The 25,003-nt window shown below is 42.9% G+C and overlaps 1 protein-coding gene across 11 annotated transcripts in view; it reads right to left on the bottom strand.

The window, feature by feature from the left end:
• The window catches only part of AFF3 (ALF transcription elongation factor 3), a 484,945-nt gene that overhangs the window by 14,873 nt on the left and 445,069 nt on the right, over nt 1-25,003 (bottom strand). For 9 of the 11 annotated variants that reach the window (XM_074354598.1, XM_074354600.1, XM_074354601.1 and 6 more), the window contains 7 exons: nt 22,815-22,878; nt 20,152-20,288; nt 15,942-16,013; nt 13,804-13,897; nt 10,550-10,599; nt 10,174-10,397; nt 1,765-7,210 (listed from right to left, as the gene is read on the bottom strand). In XM_074354598.1, coding sequence (XP_074210699.1) covers nt 7,089-7,210; nt 10,174-10,397; nt 10,550-10,599; nt 13,804-13,897; nt 15,942-16,013; nt 20,152-20,288; nt 22,815-22,878 — 763 coding nt within the window. In that variant the 3' untranslated portion in view covers nt 1,765-7,088. The other 2 variants (XR_012503019.1, XM_074354607.1) reach the window with 2 other exon arrangements.

Here is a 25,003-nt window from a genome sequence, read left to right as displayed (position 1 = left end):
TTTTCAAATGAGTATTTCATGATGATTGTGGCTGAGCCCAGGGCACTGATTTAGGGCCACCAGGAAGCCCCTGTGTCTAAATAGTATAAATATTAGGGAAAAGCTAAAAACTTTAAACCAACATCGAGGGCCTTGACCTCAGTGGTGTGAAACACTCAGGTCAACGGTCAGGTTTCCAGTCTTTGTCCTGATGCCCGGGGCTGGAATGTGCATCTCCAGGAGGGCATCACAACATTGCTAAGTTCTCATGTCGATTTTCTCTCCCCTGGTTCCCTAAGGTTTAGCCTATAATTAAGCAATCATGTTGAGGCAACTCTGTAACCCGCTAGAGAAACAAAATCCATCCTTTTCTCAGGAGAGATTTCCTCTTTCCTGAAGCTCATGACATACCCAAGTCCCTTCAGACAGATCTCCTTTCTCAGGGACAAACCTTCCCAGAGCAACTGTCCACCATCCCCTGGCCCCAAACAAACAAACAAAAATCACCATCTGAGGCACAAGATTCACTTGAAGAGAACTCAGCCTCCTGGCACTCAGAGGAAAACCAAGAGAACACAGAAAACGAGACTGCGCCGTGGGCGTCTGGTCCCACAAGGATGTTTGAGGCCTGGTGCTCAGTAGGCAGGTTATGTTCTCCTGAGGGATGCGCACTGGAAGCTTGGACCCCAAGTTCCCTCTTCCCCTTCCCATCTGGACACACCCCCCCCTTCTTAAGGCCAGGACTGGACGAGGAAGAAGAGGGTGAGATTGTACCATCAGCTGCAGCGCACGCATCCCACCACATGGGTCTGTCAGTAGGATGGACTCAAAGTGGCAACAACAAAGGCTGAGGGTTCCCGTGGAGGGGCCTGTGGCTACCCGCTGTCACCCTCTTGGTCCTCCGGAACCTGGTCAGGGCTGGGACAAAGCGTGGTCTCCCACATCACACACCTTTGCATCCGGTGCCTGCAGGGACGGCAGGTTTTCGTTGCCTCTGTTCTGTTTGTGATGCTCCAATTCTGCTGCCAGTGACAACTGGGGATCTCAAATGCTTGCCCCACGCTGGTGATCCTCACACCCTCTCAGGTGGGCAGGTGATGTTCGGAGTTACATTTCACACAGGGGAAACAGAAGCGTGGAGAGGAGCTTTACTTAAGATCCAGAGGCAACCGGCCAAGGAGGAGTGTGTTCGGGCAGTGCGGTTTCCCCGGCTGCTCATCCTCTTGGAACATCGGCGAGTTCTAAGATTGAATCGTTAATGCCTTACAGCCCCCACTGCCCCTAATAACCGTTCTTCTACATAGTCAAGATGCGGAATCAGACTTAGAGAACTTAGAAGGAAAAAACCCGAGAGGAACAAAAAGACCAAGGCAGCTCACCAAGAAGGACATTTTGGGTTGAGCTGGCAGCTGGGGGAACATCAGGGGATTAATAATCAGTCTGCCAAGTGCTCAAAGGAGAGTGTTAACGTGGCTATTTCACCACACAAACAGGCCCCAGAGACGGCAGGCAACGACAGGAAAGTGCCTATCGCTAAAGGCTTGCGTGTTGCATGCTGGATTTGGGACAACTCAGCTACATGCCCAGTCTTCAGGCTTCGTGATCACTCACACTGCACATGAAGCTAACGGAGGAGACTCAAAAGAATGTCCTTTAAAAACCCGTATCCACGTGGCTCCTGTGGGTAGCTGCTGCTCAACCAAGAAATGCACACTCCTCAGTGGGAAGTGTTAAGGAAATGCTCATTTGGGCATCTGGAAATAAAGAGATGATAAATACTCAGGGGAAAATCAATTCTCTTTTATGAAAAACCGAAAAAGGACTGAAAAACAATACAGAAACTAGAGTATCGTGATTACTTTTATAACCAAAAAGCACCGTTTGAAAATCCTAGACATTGGTTCTATTTTGCATTCTATTTGGATGTAAATATTTTCTGATGAGCTTTTCGTATGTTAGAAGTGAGCAGGAAAAAAAAACAAACAAAAAACAAGTCCTTGATTTAGCTTTTCAGGTCTTACCATTACTTTCTGATGCTTAAAGACAAACGCTGAACCTTGTGTTGACTTGCAATTAGTGCCCTGAATTCATCCCTCAGATCAACATGTTTGAAATTGGCTGTAAGAGGTGGATTTTCGAAGAATTTCACGGAGGGATTGAATCTCCTGATTCCCATTACTGTGAGTCGGAGCTGTGAATCTAAATCCCCTGGCAGCTGACCCCAAATTTACCCGCCGCTGCCTCAAAGTGCCAATTAAATAATAAAAACCGAAACCGTGGTCAGAGGCAATTAGTTTGAGAACAGAGTTTTATCATTTTCCTCATGCCAAGCAAACAAATCGACCCGTCTGATGACATATACAGAAGAATTCAGTTTGGACAAAGAGAACACAAATCTCAAGTCTGAACATTTCTTGTGCTATTTGTCAGGAAGTTGTAATATTGAAAAAGTGTGCTCTTCTGAGAATGGGAAAACAAGGAAATAAACTCTGGCTCCAAACTGTTGGAAATTCAGTTTCTGTTGTTGGGTTTTTTTTCCCCCTTTCACTAAAAAAAAAAAAAAAAAAAAAGTCTTTCAAGATTCCAGTTGATCCAGGTTTTGTCGAAAATGTGTTACTTCTTAGAAATACGATGCTGATGGGAACAGACTTCAGCTGAGTAGCAGGCAAACCTGCACAAGAGGAAGATAGTTCTTGAAAAGCCTTCGGGGGTTTCTTAGCGCAAACCACCTTTGAGAGAGTATGAGGCTCTTTCAAAGCGATCCCTGGAGCAAGCAAAGCCAAGGACCCCATCCTGGCCATTTCTGGGATGAGGCGGTCTCCATGGCGACCGGAGCTAGAGTTCTGCTGTCCTGTTTGAATCTAAGAATATAGTCTGGGTAAGGTGAAGTAATTGTTTTGTTTTTGTTGCTGTTGCTGCTTCTTTGTTTAGTTTTGGGGAGGAGAGGAATGAAAAGGAAGGGAGAGAAGAGTAACAAGTGAGGTTAACAAAAAAACCCTCTCACACGGGGGGGATGCATCATGGCAAGCCGCTGGTCTAATATTTCTGTCTTTGGTAGTTCAAAATTCTCTTGTTTTACTCAACCAAATATTCCAACACTATTCCACCATGTTGGTTAGCGTTGGAAAAACCTGGTAGACACAAGTCAGGGAATTAACTTGGGCTATCAAGGGACGTTGAGTAAAAACAGTGTCCCAGGGCAACTGGTTGGACAGACATCAATGTAGTCATCAAATTAAACTCCTCAAGCTTCCTGCACAGAGTTTTCTGCGGTATTAGGGGTGTGTTTCCACACAAGCATTAAACTATAGCTACAATAAAGAAAAACAGGTTTGTTTTTTTTTTTTGCCCATGAAAAATATCAGACTTAGTAATGGATAATCTGTGGAACCTACATTTAAAAATTTCATGAAACAACAAGGTCCATTCTAAAGAGATTATGAACTGGGGACCAGAATGCATATTTGAATGTATTTTGATTCTGAAATTTCCTTGTAAAAATATTCACAGAAATTGGTGGACATTTTTTTTTAACGTACAAGTCGATGTCTCTCATTTACAACATAAATCATTTAATGTAACATTTGCAACCTTAGAAAGGCAGACATATTGAATCCAAGTCAGTTTATAAATTCCAATTTCACATGGATTAAAAACTGCAGATAAATTAAGTCACAATAATATCCTGTACATGCATTAAGGCTGGTGACTGCTAAAGTGTCTTGGGTATCTACACACAGGAAATCACACACAGATTACTGGGTCTGAAGAGAGTCAACATCATTAAAAAAATCTTGCTATTTTTTTTTTTTTGGTGATACAGATTTCAACAGTAACTCTGGAAAACTGTGAAAAATGTTATTTAAAAATATATATGTATTTACTACTGCACAATTTCAAAGATGTGGTTCGTAAATAATGTTGGCTGCACTGATTAATTTTATAACATTTACTGCACTTCCGAGGTGATGTGAACACGCAGGGACTTATACTCAATATTAGGCACTAGTCATACCCTTCAGGCGTACTACAGTTTTACGTTAGCTGTCTTGTACATATATATTTTTAAATGTATGCGTTTATACAAACTGTGTATATTATGTATGGAATGTCAGAAATGTACACGTCACTGTCATATAATACACAGGTCGCTGTTGTACACACTAGGGGATGTTTTAGTGCAGAAAGTCTCATTGCATTGACACCGTGTGTTCAATCTAGCACACAGCTGGTCAACTCTTCAGATCATTTTTTTCCAGTACATTCCTCTTTAGATAGTGGGTCCGAGTTTCCATTGGCAGTTTGAAAGTTTCCAGAAGTATGTTTTAACCAAATCTCTCTTCCCAGGCACAAGTCTGATCTGTGTCGAATAGTAACAAACCCCACATTTTGATCAGGAATATATTTGGGTTACTCTCTTTCAAAGGTAAGTCTACAACTGTGATCAAGGTCCATTCAGGTCATGGAGAGATAAGGCCAGCTGAACTTGTACTGAACTTCTGATGAAATAATGTCTTCAAATAGAAAAAAAAAAAAAAAGGATGATAGACATTATATGTTTAAATGGGAGACTTCCTAGAAGGATGTACATGGAACAATGAGCAGTGGTTGTCTCCGGGGGGTGGGGCTTAGTGCCTCCTACTTTATACTTTTCTGCATCATTTGAATTTTTACCATGAGCTTGTATTATTTCTGTAATCAGAAAACACAAGAAAGGTATTTCGACTTTGAACAAAACCAAATAAAATGAACAAGCAAAGATCAGAAGATGCTTCTCCATCAAAATCATCGATGTCCAAGCAAACAAAACCCACTGTCCCAACACACCCTACTGATGAAACGGAAGACCCTCGAGCAGTGGGCGCTCTGACCATCCCCAAATGACCGGCTTCACGTTTACTTGGAAACTTGGCTCACCGAGTGTTGAGTCAGTGCTGCTGAATCTCATTCAGCCAGAGGCCCCCTGTGTGTTTCCGTGCGTCTCCCAGGTAAGCACGTCACGTGGACACCACAACAAGGCCTGCGACTTATGGATGGGCAAGGCCAGACAAGCACCCCAGGAATGCACGGTGGACCCGAGGACCATCGCTTTATGTGAGAGCCTGAACATTTCATCAGAAATCAGCAAGAATGAATAGACCTAAGCCTCAGTCCTCAAAAATTTTTTTTTTTAAAATTAGACTTCAATGAGATTGGGAATTTTGGCAACAATTATTAAAAGGAACGTTAGAAGCACTTCAGTTGGAGAAACGGAAAAAAGAATTACTGTTAATATTTCCAATGCTTGAAGGGCAAAGCCGAATGCAATTTCCACATACTCTTCCCTTGTTCATTTCAATTACTTTCAAATCACCGAAGTTGTTCAATCATTTGTACAGCTCCGAATCAATGCTTAGAGCTAGGGAATTACAGCAGTCTTATTTCCCACCTATGGATCAGGCTGACAAAAAGATTAACATTACAACCAAACTAATGAGACCTTCCATATCTGTTCCAAGTGCTTTGTGTTACCATCACTTCGAAAAATAGGTTATTCCACCCATCACATCACCTGTCTTACTCAGGCCACCTTGGGGCAATTCTGCCAAGTAAGAGGCCTCAAGGTCACAATTTTTGTTTTTAAAGTGTGGCAAGGTATATCTTCATTTTCCAGGAGTTTTTCTTTTTTTTTTTACTAACATTTTTATATCCCAATATATTTAACAAGAAGACTAAATCTAGGGTATGACAAGAGACAACAAAAGAAATACATTTCGGACAAAAATTGTAAACAAGATGTCAAAAAACTAAAATGTAAACTTAATTAAAAAAAGAGAAAATAAAGAATCAAGGGCGAGACGTAAACATGGCAGACGCACCGGGAGTCAGCACGATCGCTCTGCTCGTTGCTACCCCAGACCGAACTTCCATCCTTGCAGGATTAACTTACTCTTCTGAGCAAGCAGCTTGCTAATCACAGCCTGAAACGGATCCCCCAGATCAAACTGCATTAAAGGCCCGCAGAGGCACCTTCTGCACAAAGAGCCGGAGGATGAGACAGAATCGTGATAGCAAATAGTTCTAGGCCTGATGAGCAACAGATACAGATTCCCAGTCAAGGGACATCCCAGCTAACATCCTAGTTTGGCCAAGAGAATTTGTAAGGAAGCTATCACGGAGAGGAAAGACTTGACAAATGCCCTGTGGCTCTCCGGCCCCCATGTCACAGTGGCAGGAAGAGGGAACTCATGCTGGGTGGGCTCCCCACACGTGCAGAAGATTCCAATTCCTAACACCCCCAAACATTAAAGCTGTTGCTGCTTTCATGGTGGTTAATTCTCTAAGACGCTGAGGTTTTACTAAATCTCAGTGCCATTTGCATACTATTTTGGGGGGAGAGGGCAGGGCCATGCAGGCCGGTGGGAGTTGATGCATTTGCTTGTGAGCCGTTTAGTTGATAGTAAAGTTGGATTGGGGGCACTGGTACCAGACGAAAGGCAGGGTGTTTGGTAACATGCAATCTAGTAAACGTCCAGCACAAAAATAACTGACTTATTTTCATTACTCAATTACCCATTAATACACACAATCAAAAAAAATAATTGGGGAATAGTAACATTAATACTGAAAGTAACCAACAGTATAAGAACTACGTTTATCTTAACTGGCAGTCAAGCTTTTGGTGTGCCGCACTGCACCTGGTTAACTAACCCATGAGATTTTGGTTGTATGTTCTAAGAAGTCATGGTTTAGCTTTGAACTAGAAAATTGTGTGTGTGTGTGTGTGTGTGTGTGTGTCTGTGATTTTGTGTGCGTGTACGTGTGTAAGTGTGTTTTCTCTCATCAGAAAGGTCAGATCATTCTGTCCAGCCTGGGATTATGGAAACTAGACAAAGAAAATGTGTTCTAAAGAGCTGTGTACCTTACACACAGACACAGGCAGCTTCCTAGACACGCACACACACAAACACACATGCCCTGGGAAAAAGACCATTGTTCGATGCTGAGAAAATATTCACCGCAGTTTGACAAGCGCTGTGGCTGTGGCCGGGGATTTCAGTAGCACAGTGTCCAGAAATGTGGAGCAGTCCGCGAAGACAAGAGCGCACTCCGGCTCCGGGGCGAGGTCCCTACGACAGGTGGGCGCTGTTCCGCAGCCAGTGCAGGCCCTGCTGGGAGTACTGGACCAGGTGCTCCATGCTGCTGTGCAGGGTGACCGGCCCCATGAGCAGGTCCAGGTCGTTGAAGAATTCTAGGGGAAGAGAGAGCCGTGAGAGTGATGCGCGCCCCGCGCTCTGTATCAAGCAGGAAGCCTCTGTTCCAGCGCGTGACATCAGCAGTCAATTGAACAAACTGAAACCCTGAAGTGGAGAGCTACAGCCACATAGTCACTCTGCTGGTGACTTCTAATTCAAATGAATGACGTTTATTTAGCTGAAGAGCAGAAAAAATCTACTTCCTCAGACTGCATCCTTCTGGTGCAGTAATACTTCCCACCCTGAATGTGGCCAGTGGCTTAGTCACTCCTTACATTGTCCTCAGCTGTGGTCTGTCCCTGGAGGGAGTCCTGGGGAAAGGCTCCTGGCTCCTGGGGGCAAATCAGAGAGGAGTTCTGAAACACCTCTACTGAGGTCGCCTTCTAGTCCTTGGACATTCTCTGGGTTTGTCCTTTTGTCACATGTTTCTTATCGCCAAGGTACTCTGCTGGGTGCAGGAGGATAGAGGAAAGGGTGCCCCAGGATGTCAGACTCTGCCATCTCAGAGGCCACCGTTTGGTGGCTGATGGAGACAAACCAACTCATGCAGCTACAGGTCATAACTGCGCTCCCTGAAAGTATGAATCTGGAAGGAGTTTTTCAAAAGTGCACCTATACCTGGGGAAGGCACGGGAGGGTGAGGAGATCCAGGGTCCAGGTGGCTGGGAGGACAGCATGGCAGGAGTCCAGGAGCAGAACAGGGGAGGAGGGGCAGGTCGGGGGAAACCATGCCGACCTCACACTGGATTTGTGTCTCTGCCAGGAGACGTCTTAGTGGGCAGCTGGCTGTACCATCCGGAGCCCGGGCTGCTCAGGGTCTCCCAAGCTGGCCACATAAACTTGTGTGCATCTGCCCCTTCTGTTTTATTCACCTGTGACATTCTCTCCACGCCATCACAGCCACTCAACTGCGAACTGCTTTTCAAAACCCTGTCCCGTGCCAGCTCCTCTAGTGACCCTGTCCTGCTGGCCTCAGCCCCTGGCACCGATCTCTCTGCCATTCCTATTGGATTTTCAAGGTGCACCACCTCTGGGCTACTGTAATGTCCTGTCTGGTGTTATGATCAATTTCACGTCCTCAGGACCCATCTGCCTACTTGTGCCATAAATTCCATACCTCATCACGGACATCCTGGTCTCAGCTGCAGAGGCTTACGCCTACCATGGGGACAAAATTTGCATTTAATGACTTGAAAGCGAACTCAGGTTTACACTCTTGCCCATGACTAGAGAAAGAGTAGTGAACTGGTATAATCTGGGAGAAAGTTAACAATATATACCAATATATGGCTTGAAAGAATCTATACCTGTTGACCTCCTGATTCTATTTCTACTACTCACTCCTATGAAAATAATCAGAAATATGAAGAATGATTTATATTATGATATTTATCGTAACATTATTTTGTACCAGTGGAAAAAAATCGGAAGTAACATAGATGTCCAACAACAGGGGAATGGTTTGGGAAATCACAATCCCCTAAGACTGCATAACCACCGCATGACAGTATCACAGAACCATCATGAAGGGTGTTTTTGAACTAGTTAAAGACATGAGAAGATGCCTGATATAATGTAAAATGAAAATAAAAAAAAAAAGACAGGATGTAAAGCTATATATACTATGATATTATTTTGGTAAAAGTCATGCATGTTTGGAGACCAGAAGAAATTTCTGTAGAATGTTAACAGCAATGATTTCTTGGTGGTAAGATTACCGACAATTGAAAAAAGTTTTCCCTACAGTTTTTGATACTTTACAAATTTAGCCACAGTAAACATGCATTCCTTTTATAATCAGTAAAAATAAACATTATTTTAAAAGAATATAGAGTATTTGTCTTTATCTGACTTATTTCACTTAGTATAAAGCCCTCCAAGTCCATCCATGTTGCTGCAAATGGCAAAATGTTGTTTTTTTTTATGCTGAGTAGTATTCCATTGTGTGTGTGTGTGTATATATGTATATATATGTGTATATACACACATCTTTATCCATTCATCTGTTGATGGACACTTAGACTGCTCCTGTATTTTGGCAACTGTAAATAATGCTGTTATGAACATTGAGGTATATGTATCTTCTCAAATTAGTGTTTTGGGTTTTTTTGGGTATATATACCCAGGAGTGGAATTGCTGGGACATATGGTAAGCCTGTTTTTGTTTTTTTTGAGAAACCTCCATACTGTTTTCCAGAGTGGCTGCATCAATTTACATTCCTACCAACAGTGGGGAAAAGGAGGTGGGGAGGGTCATTATAATAAGGGTAGGGGATTAAGGGGTACAAACTATTAGGTATAAAACAAGCTCAAAGACATATTGTACAACACAGGGAAACAGCCAATATGTTTTAATAACTATAAATGGAGTGTAACGCTTACAATTGTGAATTACTGTATTGTATACTTATAACTTATACAATATTGTATAGCAACTTACACCTCAATAAAAAAGAAATATCGCTTACCTATTAAACATTTTTTTCAGTTGTAAGCAGCTATCTCTTACATAGCTAGTAACATTCATTGCCATTAGTTAATTAATTCACCCTGTGTTTTAGATCCCCACCTGTGTTCCAGGCACTGTGCAGGTCTTTGGAATACAAAATTGAGTAAAATGTAATCCCAACTTCACGGAGCTCACTGTCTGAAGGGAAAAACACCTGTGGGGTGTCTGTGTATGTGATGTGTATCTGTATCATTGGTACTGATATCAGCTCCATCTCCACCTCCTCTGATCTTTCCCACAGTGAAGATGAAGATACATAAGAGCACAGGAGGCCCTGAGTGAGGGGAGAGGTCAGCAGAGGTTTCACACAGTAGGTGACAGTGTCTACTATTTCTTCTTGGGTAAATGACGAACGCTTGGGTAAATGACGAACGCTTGGCAGCGCAAGGGTCAGGCGGTCTCCCTGCGCTGCAGCTGAGCCGCGCATGCGCTCCCCGGCGGCACACCCACCTCTGTTCTCCTTGGCCAGGCTGTCTGCCATCTCCCAGTAGTCGTAGCTGTGGAGGATGCTGTTGGTGATGCTGACGTGATTGGCGGCCATCTGGTGGATGCGCTGTGGGATGCTGACGATGGTTGAGGGGGACAGGGTGCTGGCGTTGGAGAGGCTCCCCTGAGATCCCACGGAGTTGGTGGGCGAGGGGTTGGGAGACATGGGGGATGGAGTTCCCGTGCTCCTGGAAGGGGAGGGCGTAGGAGAACAAGAGTGGACAGGTTGGTACCAGGTGAGGGAGGGCAGCCCCTCAGGGGACTGTAAGCAGAGAAGCACATCACCCAGCCTCATGAAGACATCCCACTCATCACCTTGATGTTGGAAAAACGCACTTACTTTCCACTGGCCCCCCACGGAGACGGGGCTTGGGCAGCTTTAGATGAATTCTGCAGGAAAATAAGAACATTGACGGTGAGTATCCTCTGCTTGAGTTTCAACAGCTGACAGTAACATGTTTCCAGGTGACAGTTGAGAGACGGATGACAGACATTGTAGATACAATGCAGATTCATAGAAACTGGCCCTGGGAAGTTATAATTACTGGGCTCTCGGCCCTCTCTCCAGTAGACAGCAGGGGGCAGCTGCATGGCCTAAAATGAAGAGCTCACCCCACAGCCTCGGATTTTATGCACCGAATTCAATCATAATCCTGAGGGTCTGCTGAATCCTAAATCAGCCTAATTAAAAAACAAACAAACAACAAAACCTTAAACCAGCTTATTTTTTCTAAAAAGGAAAAAAGAGTAGGAACCCTCCCTTCCCTTCGTATACACACTAAGAACAACTTATATTTAAATTAAAACCAATGCAGAATTGCAGAAACTGTTGGTATACTTCAAAAAAAAAAAATGGTACTTTTTATTTTCTAGTTATTTTTTGGGGGGGATTAGGTTGTATGTATTTATTTAATGGAGTTACTGGAACTCGAACCCAGGACCTCGTGCTTGCTAGGCACTCACTCCACCACTGAGCTATACCCTCCCCCTGTCCGTATGCTTTGAATGCCTGAAAATACATGAGACATCGATTGTTATCGTTTTAACTTATGAAGCTTAAAAGTATTTCTCTTAAAGGAAGTTGCTCTCAAATATTTCTGAAAGGACAGATTAAAATGTATTTCTTTAACAGATGGAGAATTCAAAAATTCTGATTTATTTGAATATTTCAATTGACGGTATGCAGCAAGAGCCAGTTGTTTGCACCAGGCATTTAAAAGACGTTCTGCCTTTGGCAAGGAAAGTTGCTAAGTGTACAGATAGATTTCCTCTCTGTGAGCCCAATTCTGCTTTCTTGGACATCAGTCATGAGGCCGTTAAGGGAAAAATGGTCTTTATAATGCTGATGTGAATTCTCCCTTTCAGAGACAAGAAAATAGCTCCAGCCTGGTTCTCCAGAGACAAAGTGTTTCTTCTGGTTACAAAGATCTTTATGAAGTGGTGACCGATTTTAGTTTTTAGCGGAGGTGTTATCAAAATGGTAAGAAATGGCCTTATGTGTGGCAATTTTGCAAAATTGCCTTCAGGCCTCTTCCACTGTCACTAAAGCCCTGGGACTTAAAAAAAGCATGGGTGGGACAAAGTCCTTTTTCTCAGAGCCAGCTGTACTGATAAAACTCATTTTTTTATGGACAAATTATCATTGTCTCCTAAAGGTTTCATAATCTCTGTACTTTAAGTAGCATTTAAATATTCGATTAAGGATAACTACCACTAACTTCTGCAGGGGAAGCTCTGATTTTTAAGCTGTATTATCTGTTCATTCTGAGTAACTTGATATATATATATTTATATATATTTAGATTTATTTTTTATTGAAGTGTAGTTAATTTACAATGTGAATTTCAGGTATACAGCAGCAAAGCGATTCAGTTATACACACATATATATACTTCAGATTATATGTTATTATAAAAAATTGAATATAGTTCCCTGTGCTATACAGTAGGTCCTTGTTGTTTATCTATTTTATATATAGTAATGTCTAGCTGTTAATCCCAAGTTCAGAGTCCTTCTTTATTCAAGTGTTTCTCATTTTTCATTTTTTATTTATTTTTAATTGAAGTATTATCAGTTTACAATGTTGTGTCAATTTCTGGTGTACAGCATAATGTCTCATACATATACACACGTGTATTTGTTTTCATATTCGTTTCCATTATAGGTTACCACAAGATATTGAATATACTTCCCTGTGTTATACAGAAGAAACTCAATCTATTTTATATAGGTTAGTATCTGCAAATCTTGAAATCCCAGTTTATCCTTTCCCAACCCCTTTACCCCCTGGTAACCATAAGTTTGCTTTCTATGTCTGTGAGTCTGTTTCTATTTTGTAAGTAAGTTTTTTTTTTTTAGATTCCACATGTAAGTGATATTATATGGTATTTTTCTTTCTCTTTCTGGCTTACTTCACTTAGAATGATGATCTCCAGGTCCATCCATGTTGCTGCAAATGGCATTATTTTATTCTTTTTTTATGGCTGAGTAGTATTCCATTGTATAAATATACCACAACTTCTTTACCCAGTCATCTGTCGATGGACATTTGGGTTGTTTCCATGTCTTGGCTGTTGTAAATGGTGTCAAGCATTTTTCTTGCCTGGGATAACTCTCTTCAGTACTTGCTCTCAGAGTCTACATTTTTGAAAACTACTTCTCTTGACCTTAGGTGCCCAACATAAAGGGGAAGGCTTAGCGTCATTATGTCATTATGACACACAATGGTTGATGGGCCGATATAGCTACCTCCTACCTCCTTGGCTTAGCACCTGCTTACTCTACGTGCAAGACCAGGAAGGAGGCGGCTTGCTGGACGGACACAGCCCACAGGACCCCAAGCAGAGCCAGGTCACCAGAGATCATCTCCAAGAAGTGGAGCTTGGGGATTAAAGGATCTAAAATGATGGTTGTGTATCTGACAAAGGGTTGGTGGAAGCAGAGGTGGTGTAATTTCTTATTTCTACAGACGAATGTACAGAGAAGAGGCCCAGAAACCTCAGATGAATGATTACTTCAGGTCCACTTCATCACAGTACGTCAAAGGTTTTCTTTCTTTCTTTTTTCCTTTTCTCATTCTCCCAGTGAAAATGCTCTCACTCCCCGAGACAGGTAAACGTTAGCATGGTTTCTGACTCTACCCTTATGTGTGCACATTGCCACTGTCCTACCGCCCCTGGGTTCTAACAAGCCATTTCTTAGCATTTAAAATAACACCTTTTTAAAAATTAAATTAGCTACTGGAGATAGCGAAGAGGGAATTCTAAGCTGTTACTTCTAAGGGGAAGAAGCTTTAAGTGAACATGAGGAATTTGTGTTAGCTAGAAAGATGGATTTCCTAGGACCCTGGGATGGGTAACAAGACTTTCTTTCTCTGGAGGCTATAAAAATACTTGGACACAGGCAAGGGGGTAAATGAGATGGGCTTTTGAGGCCATTCTCTGAGACCTGAACACCACGGGGATGTCATAGGTGGGGTTAGTGTGGACATCAGAGGGCTCCTGTATGACCCCCAAAGCAACAGAGTCTACCTTAGAAATGTTCTTGACAGGGAGACAACTGGGTACCACACCTGGCCCGTTAGCCAGACCGTACCTTAAAATAGTCGATAAGTGCTTTGGAATACTTTACAGCGTGATCCCTTTTGAGTCGAAACATCCGCCAGTACAGGAGGGCCAGGCATCGGTAACTGCAGCACAAAATGAGAAAGAGGCCCCGAAAGTATTAGTGTGTCCCGTGCAAACAAGACTTAAAAAAAAAATTTGTTCCAGCGCACTTAATGTTTGTATCATGGTTATATACATATTAATTATTTCTACACATACATATCTGACTTTCCTTTTTATTCAATATTATTCCAAAATTTCATGGAGTTACTCCATACAGATGTCACTTCACATATATAAATGTGAATAAATAAAGAATATAAATGTGAATTAATAAAGCAGCTTTACGGCTTCTTTGTTGGGGCCGAGGGGCTGGCCATTTCCTTTTCCACCACGAGGGGGCAGTCTCTCCCCATGAGAGGCATGAGGGAGCTGGTTTCCAGATGACTTTCAGGGCAAAGCTGCCTTCCTCTGATTTCCCTCCCACACCCTGGACCTGCTGCAGTGGCTTTGCTCAAAGAATAGCCAGTCCTTCCACCTGTTTTTATTCCCTTCACTTTTAAACTATTTGACTGGACTATACATAATTAATTCAAATAAAGTAATAGATATGAATGTGTTTTATAAACAATACAAAGCTATTCTTCTGTTTTACAGTTCATACATTTGTTATTTACATATTAGTGTCCTATCTTATGTAATGTTGACTAAGCACTGTTAATTTATCAATCCTAATATGAATTACAAACGTAAAGTTTGTAAAGAGCACGCAGAAAGCATTTCCAGAGACACATCCTCTTTTCCCTGGTGCTTCTCACTCATCATGAGCTGCTGACTCAGCTCCGGTGTTGACCAGTGAGAAACACACTGAACACAATGTAACCATCTCTTCTTAGCACAACACGCTGCAGAAGACGGGATGACACAACACTACCTGAGACCCTCTCTCCTGTGTATGTAGTTATCATTATCATTATTTTGAGACTCGATTCTCTAACTTGCAGATCAGGATCTAGAGGGGAGGGTGAGCCGTCGGAGGGGAGGACGTTTTGGCTCCCTGCCGCAGGTGGAGAGGTGTGATGTGAGGAGTGGGCTGAGGGGTCTTGGGGAGACGTAATGGGGACGATTATTATTATAACCACATAATCGTGATCATCATCACCATTATAGAAAAAAACCTATTACATGTTGATTACCTTTTTTGGGGGTACTTTTTAGTACACAAGTCTTGCCTGTACTTGTGTTAAATTTACTTCTAAATATTCCATATTTGAAGCTACTATAAAATGGAATTATTATTGGTTTCCTTTAAAAAATTTTTTCATTGAAATATTGTCACTTGACAATGTTCTGTCAATTTCTGGTGTATAGCATGTTTCAATCATACATATACATACATATGTTCCTTTTCATATATACATGATATTCCTTTTCATATTGTTCTCTTAATTTTTGTTGTTCCTTTCAAAGAGCCAACTTTTGGTTTCACTGATTTTCTCCAGTGTTTTTTTTGTGTGTGTGTGGTTGTTTTCTTTTCTGGGGGGGAAGGGGAGGTAATTAGGTTTGTTTGTTTATTTATTGATTGTTTTTTTAATGGTGGGACTGGGGGTTGAACCCAGGACCTCATGTGCTCTACCACGCCTATGCCCTCATCCCTTGATTAACATTTTAAAAATGCTTTTATTATCAGAGTGGAATGAACTGCTCTTCAGTTTAATGTGTTGAGAACTTGAACGCACCATTTTGATCAGTCATGCTAATAGATGAAGAGACAGAGGGAGCATTCTGATTGTGTCTAAAATGTTAATAAACACAAGAGATTACTTGTGGCATCACTCACACTCACATGATTAAACACAGACCTACCTGACTTTAAAGTGCAGGCGCAGATGCAGACACACACACACACACACACACAGAAGAATGTGTCCTTGTGCAATGGACTTGTTGATGTCCAAGCGCTGTGAATTCACCTCACACGTGGCACAGCAGGGTGCGGGCTCTCCCTGGCCACCATCACAACTGATTAGGAGGCACTAGTGAAACGTTATGCATTTCGGCACCGGGTTTGCCATTGAAGCTGTGCAAGGCTGGGGAGGCTCTTTTAAGCTGACAGGATACACTCACCACAATGCAGCCAACTGTTTATCCTCTGGTGTGGCGTTGGGGCCTGAGTGGGTTTTTAGTCTCATAGCATACCTTTAAAAAAAAAAAAAGTAAAGGAAAACCAAGAAAAAAAGCTTTCTTATTAACAATAGGGCATCTTCTATGATGGAAGTTCTCTCTGCCCAATACTTCGTTTTTCATCGTGCTTGCTGATAATTCTTTCTTAAAAGCCAGCTGAGGCTGCCCCGTTTCCCCTAAGCATTATATTACTGTGATGACTAGAACGAAACAGCTTTTATGACCGTCTAGCTACTTTCTGCCCTTTAACAACACAAGTTCAAATGCTACGGACCGCCAAGAGTGGTGTCGGTTCCACCAGCATCCACAGATGCAGTGACACTTCCATTTTTACAAAGTGTGATTTGTGGTTGAGTGGCTGACAAGACAGAGGCCAAGTTCAATCCTCCCAGGCCAACCTCCAGAAAAATGTTTATTTCCTGAACTCAGATGAATGCTTGGATTTACACCCCCCCCCTTTTTTTTTATTGTTATGGAACTCTCACTTTGACAGTAGTGTAACTGTCCTGGGTACACAACTAGTGGATTTTATGAACTTCACTCAATTTCACTTATTTCTGTGAACCAGGGGATGACAGCCATTCCTTTCTCCAGTAATATACCAAGTTACCTGCTCTCTTGGAGAGAGCTGAGGCAGAATGTGGGATGCTCAGGGAGCCCTGGGTGCAAATCCCACGCTGGCCACTTATTACTTGTGAGAGTTTAGACCAATGAACATCTTTAAGCCTCCATTTCCTTACGTATAAACTTAAGATCACACAGCACTGCTGTAAGGGTTAACTGCGATAGTGTTTGCAAAGCTCTTGGCACAGTGGGGCTGGCTTGTCGCAACCTGCTCAAGAAGTGATGGTGATATTACACTGTCTCCACAGTGTGCGGATGTGTAGTGTTTCTGAGTGTATCTCTTTGCACCGGTTTCACAGTGGTTGCTCTGGGTGTCACAATATATGTATGTGGCTTATCACAATTGACTGCTATCAACATTTTCTACTTCTCTGAAACGTGGAGGCTGTCCTTCCACGTCCCTGCTTTTAAATGACACTGTCTTGTGTATCAGATGGTGGTATAATTTTTGTTTCAATCACTGACTATGATTTATAAAACTCAAGAGGAGGAGAGTTTAGGGCATGTAGACATAGTTCTGCTCTTAAGTTCTTCTTCTTTCCTTCCTGTTGCTCCAGGATTTCTTCTTTTGTACATTCCTTTCCATCTGAGAAACTTCCTTTAGCCAATCTTTCAAGGTCGGTCTGTTAGAAACAAAGACTTTAAGTTTTACTTAGTCTGAGAATATTTTTACTTCCTGTTCATTTCTAAAAAAATGCAGTCTCACTGAATTTGGAATTCAGTTTGACCATTTTTGCTTTCAGCACTGGAAAAGTGTCATGCCACTCCCTTCTGGCTTCCATAGTTTCAGATAAGAAGTCTGCTGTTATTTGGATCGATGTTCCCCTATGGATAATGGGTCAATCCTCTCTGGCTGCTTTCAGAATATTTTTTTTTCTTCGTTTTTCATTTTCAGAAATGTAGTTTTGAGGTGTCTCAGCATGCACTGCTTTGGGTTTATGCTACTTGGGCTTTTTCTCAGCTTCTTGTAGGTTTATGTCTTTTGCCAAATTTGGTGAGTTTCAGCCATTACTCCTTCAAGATACCGTTCAGTCCTACTCTCTCCTTCTGGGACTCCAACAGTGATGACATACTGGCTCCACTGTCACCGTGCTTGAGGCTCTATCCACTTTTTTTGGGGGGGTTATATTCTTCAGTTCTATAATTTCCATTTGGTTCACTTTTTAAAAAAAACTTCATTTCTTTGCCAAGATTTTAATTTTTTTTGTTTGTTTCAAGAGACTCTGTAATTGTTTGTTGAAGCATTTTTATCATGGCTGCTTAAACATCCTTGTCAGACAATTCCAACATGACTCATCCTGATCACTGTGTCAATCGACTGCCTTTTCTCATTTCAGTTGTGATTTTCTTGCTTCTTGGTGTGATGCGTGAGTTTCTACTGTATCTTGGACATTTTGTCTGCCATGTTAGGAGACCCTGGGCCCTGCTTAAGTCTTTTCTTTTAAAAGGAAGTCACTCCATTTAGGTTTAGCAGGCAAGTCCCAGCCTACTTTCATGGGCTGTGGTTCCAACTACAATTTACTTTTCAGAGCCTTTGTGGTGCAGTTTTGATTTGTGGTAGCAGGGATCCACTTGCCAGTGTCTCCCAGTCACTTGGTGTCCCTTGGTGGAGAAAGGAATTCTCTTGCCCACTGGGACAAACAGCACATTCTAAGCTAGACACCTGTCGCAAGATCCACCTCACCAGTGCTCCTGGCTCCCCTGTGTCTCTCAGTGGGGAGGGGAGTTTCAAACCTGGTGGGCAACATGCAGAATTAAGTGGTAGATTAAAGCTATTTTCTAACTCAGACACACTCTTTGTATCTTAATTTTCTGAGTAGCTTAAGGGATTCTATTCAATCATCTAGCAAATGGATTGTGTTCTCCACCCAGACAAAGTCACTGACACCAGTCTCATCTCTGGTGCAGAGCAGGTGTGCACACCGGCACCTCCAGCTGTATTTGACTGGCATCCGGCTTTCACTGTTCCTCGGATGTGCTTGTTTCTTTGCTTTTTAAAATCTGAATGCCTTTAAGCAGGCCATGCACACTCCAGTTCACCACAGCCCTGTGACTTGCTTATTTGTTCCTTCCTCAAATATTCACTGAGTATGTGCTATGTTCCAGGAACTCTTCCAGGAATTTTGAACACATGAATCAACAGATCCGACAAAAAACAAAGCAATCCCTGTGTTCAACGCACTCATGTTCCAGGACACCTTACTATTTTGTTCCTGTCCAGTCCTACCCATTTTCTTCCTTGCCTGCCTGTGGGCATCTGAGTCAGTGCTCTATTCTAAGGAAGAAATGTGACAATCTAGGCTCTCTTAAAGTAATTTTAAGTTTTTTTTTTTTTAACCATGGTGAGTTCTTTACTGCCCAAAATATTGTACCACGTAAGAAAACAGTATGAAGGAATCACCAGTACATTGGTGTAGTAGAAATATTTTAATTAAAAAAATGGCTGGACAGTGTTGATTTTCAAAACATTCTTGAGAAGCGCTTTTCTAGGATGATGTGTTCTTGCTGCTGGGATGTCAGTTTCAAGCCTGTCATCCTTCACCGTTCACGGAAGGAGAGTGGTGCAAAACACCCAGGGGCAAATTTGGGCCAGCGCATACCAAGAAGGTTTAACCCAGGATGATTAGAAATCTTCGATCTGGAATACTGGGGCATGGTTAAAAAAAATATCTACTCTTAGGTTGCACAGAAGCCCAGAATTAGAAAATTAGTTTTGGGAAGAATTAGTTTTGGGAAGAATTACATCACATAACGGGTATCAGATGTTATCCCAAGCAGCTGAATCGGCTAAAGACATAAAACAGATGACGAAGGTTCTCAGTAGGGTTAATGGATGAAATCTCCTTAATGGTTTGTTAAGTGGACGTCAAGGATGTGCCTTCTCATGGCACACTGTGGAGGACAAGAGTCTCCCATCCAGACCCTCGATGTGCCCCTGTCTGGAATCCTGCCTCTGCTCACGTGACATGACTGCACCCTGGGGGGTGGTCCTCATGTCCAGCCTTGCACCCGAACACCACCAGTACCTTTTGAGAGAGTGAGTGTATCCTAGGATGGATTTCCTTTCCCCAAATCCCCCATGAGTCTTCTTCCCTTTCATTAAATACTCCTGAATCACTTGCTGATGGAGTTAGGATTTAGATGACACCAACCTGAATCAGATTTTTCAAAAGATTTTTTTTTCAAAAAGATTTTTCAAAAAGCATGGAGGTGGAATGAGTTCAAAATCTACCACCTCCCAGCTGGGAGGAACAGGCAGGTCACTTCAGACTCAGACCCAACTTCCTTCCTGCAGCCGCTGGGCTCAGAGGAGCTGCCCCCCTTGCTCACACGGAGAGCAAAGGAGGCGGGCTAGGTAAAAATGCCTTGCAAAACCGTCCATTCTTACTTGCGGGATGAACATGGGTTCTCGGTGGCGGATGGCACAGGCTGACATTCTTTTCTGGGCTCACGGTACTTAGGTCCATTTCTCCCTCCCCCCCGCACCCCCAGGAGCCCCTGAGCAAGAACGTGCGGCAGCAGCGCGTACCTGATGAGCTCCACCGTCTCTGAGTACATCGTGTAGGGAGACTTGGATTCCATGGGGCCTTGCTCCATGGCATTTCCGCACTCGATGAACGACAAGGCTGCTTCTGCGTAGTTCAGAGCCTTTCCAAACTTTTCCACCTGATCAACAGAGTTAACACAGTGTCCTCCTTCAGAACAGTCTGCTAAACAGCATTGCCCCATGATCTACACGCTGTATTTGAGAAACCTGACTTTTAAGCTCCAAATCCCTGTGAATGGGGCCGAGAGGAGACAGACACAGGATACTCCCTCCTCTAATTACTGTCACAAATTCCTCCTGGTTTAGAGGAAGTGAGTGAAAGTTATGCAGAAGGATACCAGATCCAGATCTCAACCACCAATCAGAATCGCGCAGAACTTCAGGGCTGCTTTCATTTCTTTTCTTCTCGTTCTAACTCCTGATGGTCTGTCAGCCTCACTCCTTGCCCCTCCCTGCTGTGCTCAAGACACAGAGGTGACAGGTCTGATTCCACATAAGCGTCCTCACCCTTTTTTGGTAAACTCCCACCGGGGTGGTTTCAGGCCTTGGTGATCACCTTTTACACTGTGACATTTACATCTCCTCCACGCCTCCCTTGCCTTGTGTATTTTTCAGTTGTTTTGTTGACACTTAGGCACTCACTTAAGGGTGAGAATGAGGAGAGGACGGGAAAGCAGGTAAATCTCCAGGCGCGATTTCAGCTCAAGGGACACAACGTTGAAAATTAATAAAAAGTGATTTTTCTAGGTCGTCTAAATTTATGTTAACCTTTCCCCGTATTAGCTTGGATAACCAAGCATCAGCTTTGTATTCTTGGGTTCTCATAAATCTAAACTCACACATCAGGTTCGTTGCTCCACACACTGTTACTCCTGGTGGTTAATGACACGTTCTGAGCTTGGATGGCGTAATCTGCTCCGTTTTCAAACACTCATTCATCAATCAACGCAGAATTACACATACTCTTAACCACTAATCTAAGTCTTGCTTCTTAAAAGAAAAAACCCTCTCATTTGTCATGATACCTTAGGAAACAGAAATGTGGAGCAAAACTCCTGCGTGAGCACATCAAAATTTCAACCAGCTTATAAACCTAAGAGGCTAGAGGAGCAATATTTCTTGGCAACGCTTTCAGATGGAGGAAGTCATTTCTTCCAACAAGCATTTTCTAAAGTAGCCAATTCTGTGTGATTTGCACTCGACACACAAAAGCTACTTCCACGAATAGACAATATATTTAGAGAGAAAAAACTGTGCCCTCACCAGAGGTAGTTCAAGGTGCAAGGCAGTCTGTGATTAACTAACAAAATGCAGAGCAAGGAGTCCAATGCGATAGAGAGGGTAGGAGGCAGCGAGGGAGGGGGCTGCAGAGGCTGCGGCTGAGACAGACAGCGGGAAGGAACAGTGTGACTTGGCTGAGCTGGGGAAGGATGCTGAGGGCACGAGTGTGCCTGAGAGGGACAGCATGTCTGTGAGGAGCTGTGCGGGTGTGAACGTGAGGATCTGCAGGTGCAGAGGCCCGCAGGCTGGCAGGAGTGAACTGTGCTGAGAGGTGGCGCAGACTGTCATGAGGAAAGGCCAGGCTGGACACGAGGAGACTGAGTGTGGAATCCCGGTGAACCCGGGATGATTCAGGCAGGAAGTTTCCTTCTGCTTTGAAGTGCCATGTGACCCTGCACCAGCCTTTTCAGGGGACCAGAACTCCCCATCAGACTGTGGGATTGTGAGGACAGGGACTGTCTCCTGTTTTCCATGTCTGTTTTCTGACACCCCGTGGTTATTTCCCCCGGACACCAGTGTACTTAGGCGGTGATCCTCGTACAAATAAATGCTTGATGGGCAACCTCAGCCGCATGGGGGGAGGGATGCGGTTATGGTTCCAGCATCTTCAACCCTGGAATAATACTCTGAGGGTCCTTTGAAACGCTTTTTTCATCTACAGCACCCTGATTTCAGTCCTGAACACCAGAGGGGAATAGGACTCGAGAGACCAGGTAGGGAGGAATCCCTTTGGACGAGATCGTCAGATGGAACAACCACGTGATCTCTTTTAGAAACAAACAGAAGTTTTCCATCTCTTGCCTGCAAGCTCCAAGCTTTCCAAAATAGATTATCCAAGTCAGGAAAGTTATTTTTTGAAAACATCAAGTCGCAGCAACTTTGGGGTCTTAGGGGCAGAATAAGAGTTTCTGCGCTGCCAGTTTCAGAGCAAGTGCTCATTCTGGCAGATTCACAACAAGAACACAAATCTTTTTGAAAAGGGATTTGATCCTGGGACCAAGCCAAGGGCTGGCCAGGCTAACAAGGGAGAAAAATGCAAACTGTGTTTTGTTTTTTTGGTTTTGTTTTGTTTTTTAAGGAAAAAAAGACTACCATCCCTGACTCCACTGCCTCTGGTTACTATTCAAAGTTTAGGACTAAATTGAAATACCTGTTTACCGAGGGCTCCCTCCCAGTCAGACATCATTGGCTGAGGTCGTAATTTATTGGGCGAAGAGCACTGGATTATATAAACATTTCTCCACTTAACAGACCCAGCCATCCTTATAATAGATTTTATAATTACCCCAGCTATCCTGCCCCCGTGATGAAGCTGCGGTACAGACATAATTTGGAGGAAAGGATCTGGAGAGAAAAGGCCTTACCATCGCATCTGCTTTATGCTTCATTCGTTTAGCTTCTTGCATAAAATAATCTGCACTGCGTGGCCTATGAGGAGAGAGATGGGAAACATTACCGGGCAAGCACGAGATCTTCGGAGGACAGTCTCTCCTTTGACTCAAACTTGAAGCACAATTTCAAGACTCGGCTTCACAGGGAATCAAGTCTTGTTTTGTTTTGCTTCCTTTTTTTTTTTTTTTTTTTTTTTTGCATTTCCTAATTACTGCCTCTAGGTAAAAGATCATAATTTCTCTTAAGTTAGCAATTCAGAATACACTCAATACATGCAGATAAATATATACATTTACTGTGATTTTAACATGGATTCCCCGGTGCCTAATTTGTGAATCAGATTTCTTTAATGCATGGTAAATTTATTGCATGGTAAAAGAGCAAGTGTAAAATCTTATTTCACACAATATTTACACAAAACAATCCCTTTTTAATGTAAAGATGGCAAACATACCTCAAAATAATTGTCTGGATATGTATGGGTGAGTGTTTTTATGCAGCCTTATGGAAATGTGTTGTGTGTATGCATAAATGGTACCTAAAGTTGTATGTATCTCTCTGTGTAATTATTTTAAAGCTTTGCAGTGAGAAGAGGTAATGCTGTCTGATTACATTCCAGTTGTAATGAAGTTAGTTGTAAAATGATGTCTACCTTGTAACAACGCAAACACGGCAAGTATTCTCTGGGGTTCTGATTAGCTAGCTGGTAAACATGAACACCAGACATGTCATTATTAAAGTGGTAACCCTGGCCGGCACCAGCTCTGCTGGGAGCTGAAGGTAATTCATCCAGAGACTGATCTGAGTGTGTGAAATGACCCCAAGTTACACTATGCTACTTGTCAGACAGTGCCTTTGAACACTTCTTCTGATACATTTTTTTAAAAAAAATCTTTACACTTTAGGTACCATTAGAACAAACTTGTTTTTTAAATTGTGGGTCTTTATGTCATCAATAAACTTGACCTATTCATACATACCCAGCATAAGCCAGGACCCCCTGAGTGGGAGATAAGACATAAGTAGTGATATTAATCGTGTACTGTTTAACTCATTGAACACACTTATTCTGAACTGACTCCTTTCAGATTCTAATGGGGTCTTTTTCCTTACTGCAATATTAGATAGTCAGAGGATCCTTTTATCCTAAGAGGTCAAAGCACTGAGAAAAATCACACAGACCATGCCAATGACATTACAACCCAAAACTACTGTCCTCATTTAAATGGGTTTAATCAATCGATCAAACAAATAAACAAACCAGGATCCCAGCAAATACTCAATTCTGGGGTCACAAATCACTGCAGCAAGAAAAGACCTTGGTTTCTGTCTCTTCTTCCCCATAAAAATACCGGCAGGACTGGGGTAACACGCCGGAATATTTAACTTTTCCAACAAAGAAACGAGGAACATGGCTGCGGGATTTCTCTACTGTGCGTCATCAAGCTCTGGGTCTCTGGCTCGCGTCCCTCCCCCATTCCTCCTGCCTGAAACCTCCCATTCATCTTGACAGGTCTTCACTGCCAGGTGAGGCCTGGGGTGTCCTTTAAAGGAAGCCCCTCCTCTAGCCAGTTCTTCTTTCTCTAGTTCATTTCCACGATGTTCACGTTTCTTCCGCTTTGTATGGCTTTTTAGTTGCCTTTACATGCTGTTTTCTTCTTCTTTGTCAAACATTGACCTTCTGTGGCCAGAGATGCTCCAGGTCTTTGCTCAAAACCCCACAACCCTCACCTTTAACAGGAGTTAACATAGATCTTTAAGTTAAAGGGTCTGGAGAGAAGAAAGGAAGCTACAAACAAAGAAACAACAAAAAACCCCAGATGGAACCAGCTGGGACCAAGATGGCGATGAATCTGACCTCTCCAGACCCCGAGTCTCACGACACGTTGCTTTTACTACACGAGCATATTAAGTGACACACCTACCAGCCATGACCAGACATTAAGGACCAAAAAAGGATAAAAAGGGGGTGACACCCACTGCCTTGACAAAGCCCTGCCCCTTCCCCATAGATGAATGTATATGCCTCCCCATCATGAGCCTCACTCCTCCTCCCTTTGTCTTCACTCTTAAAAATTAAATCCCTCTTGCCAGGTGGGCGAGAAGTTGATTTGTGAACTTAGTTTCTGCTTCTCTGTCCTTTGGCCGCTGAATAAAGCTT

The sequence above is a fragment of the Camelus bactrianus genome, chromosome 28 (genome assembly GCF_048773025.1).
Source record: "Camelus bactrianus isolate YW-2024 breed Bactrian camel chromosome 28, ASM4877302v1, whole genome shotgun sequence".
Classification (NCBI taxonomy): Eukaryota; Metazoa; Chordata; class Mammalia; order Artiodactyla; family Camelidae; genus Camelus; species Camelus bactrianus.
This window is presented reverse-complemented; position numbering and strand designations above follow the sequence as displayed.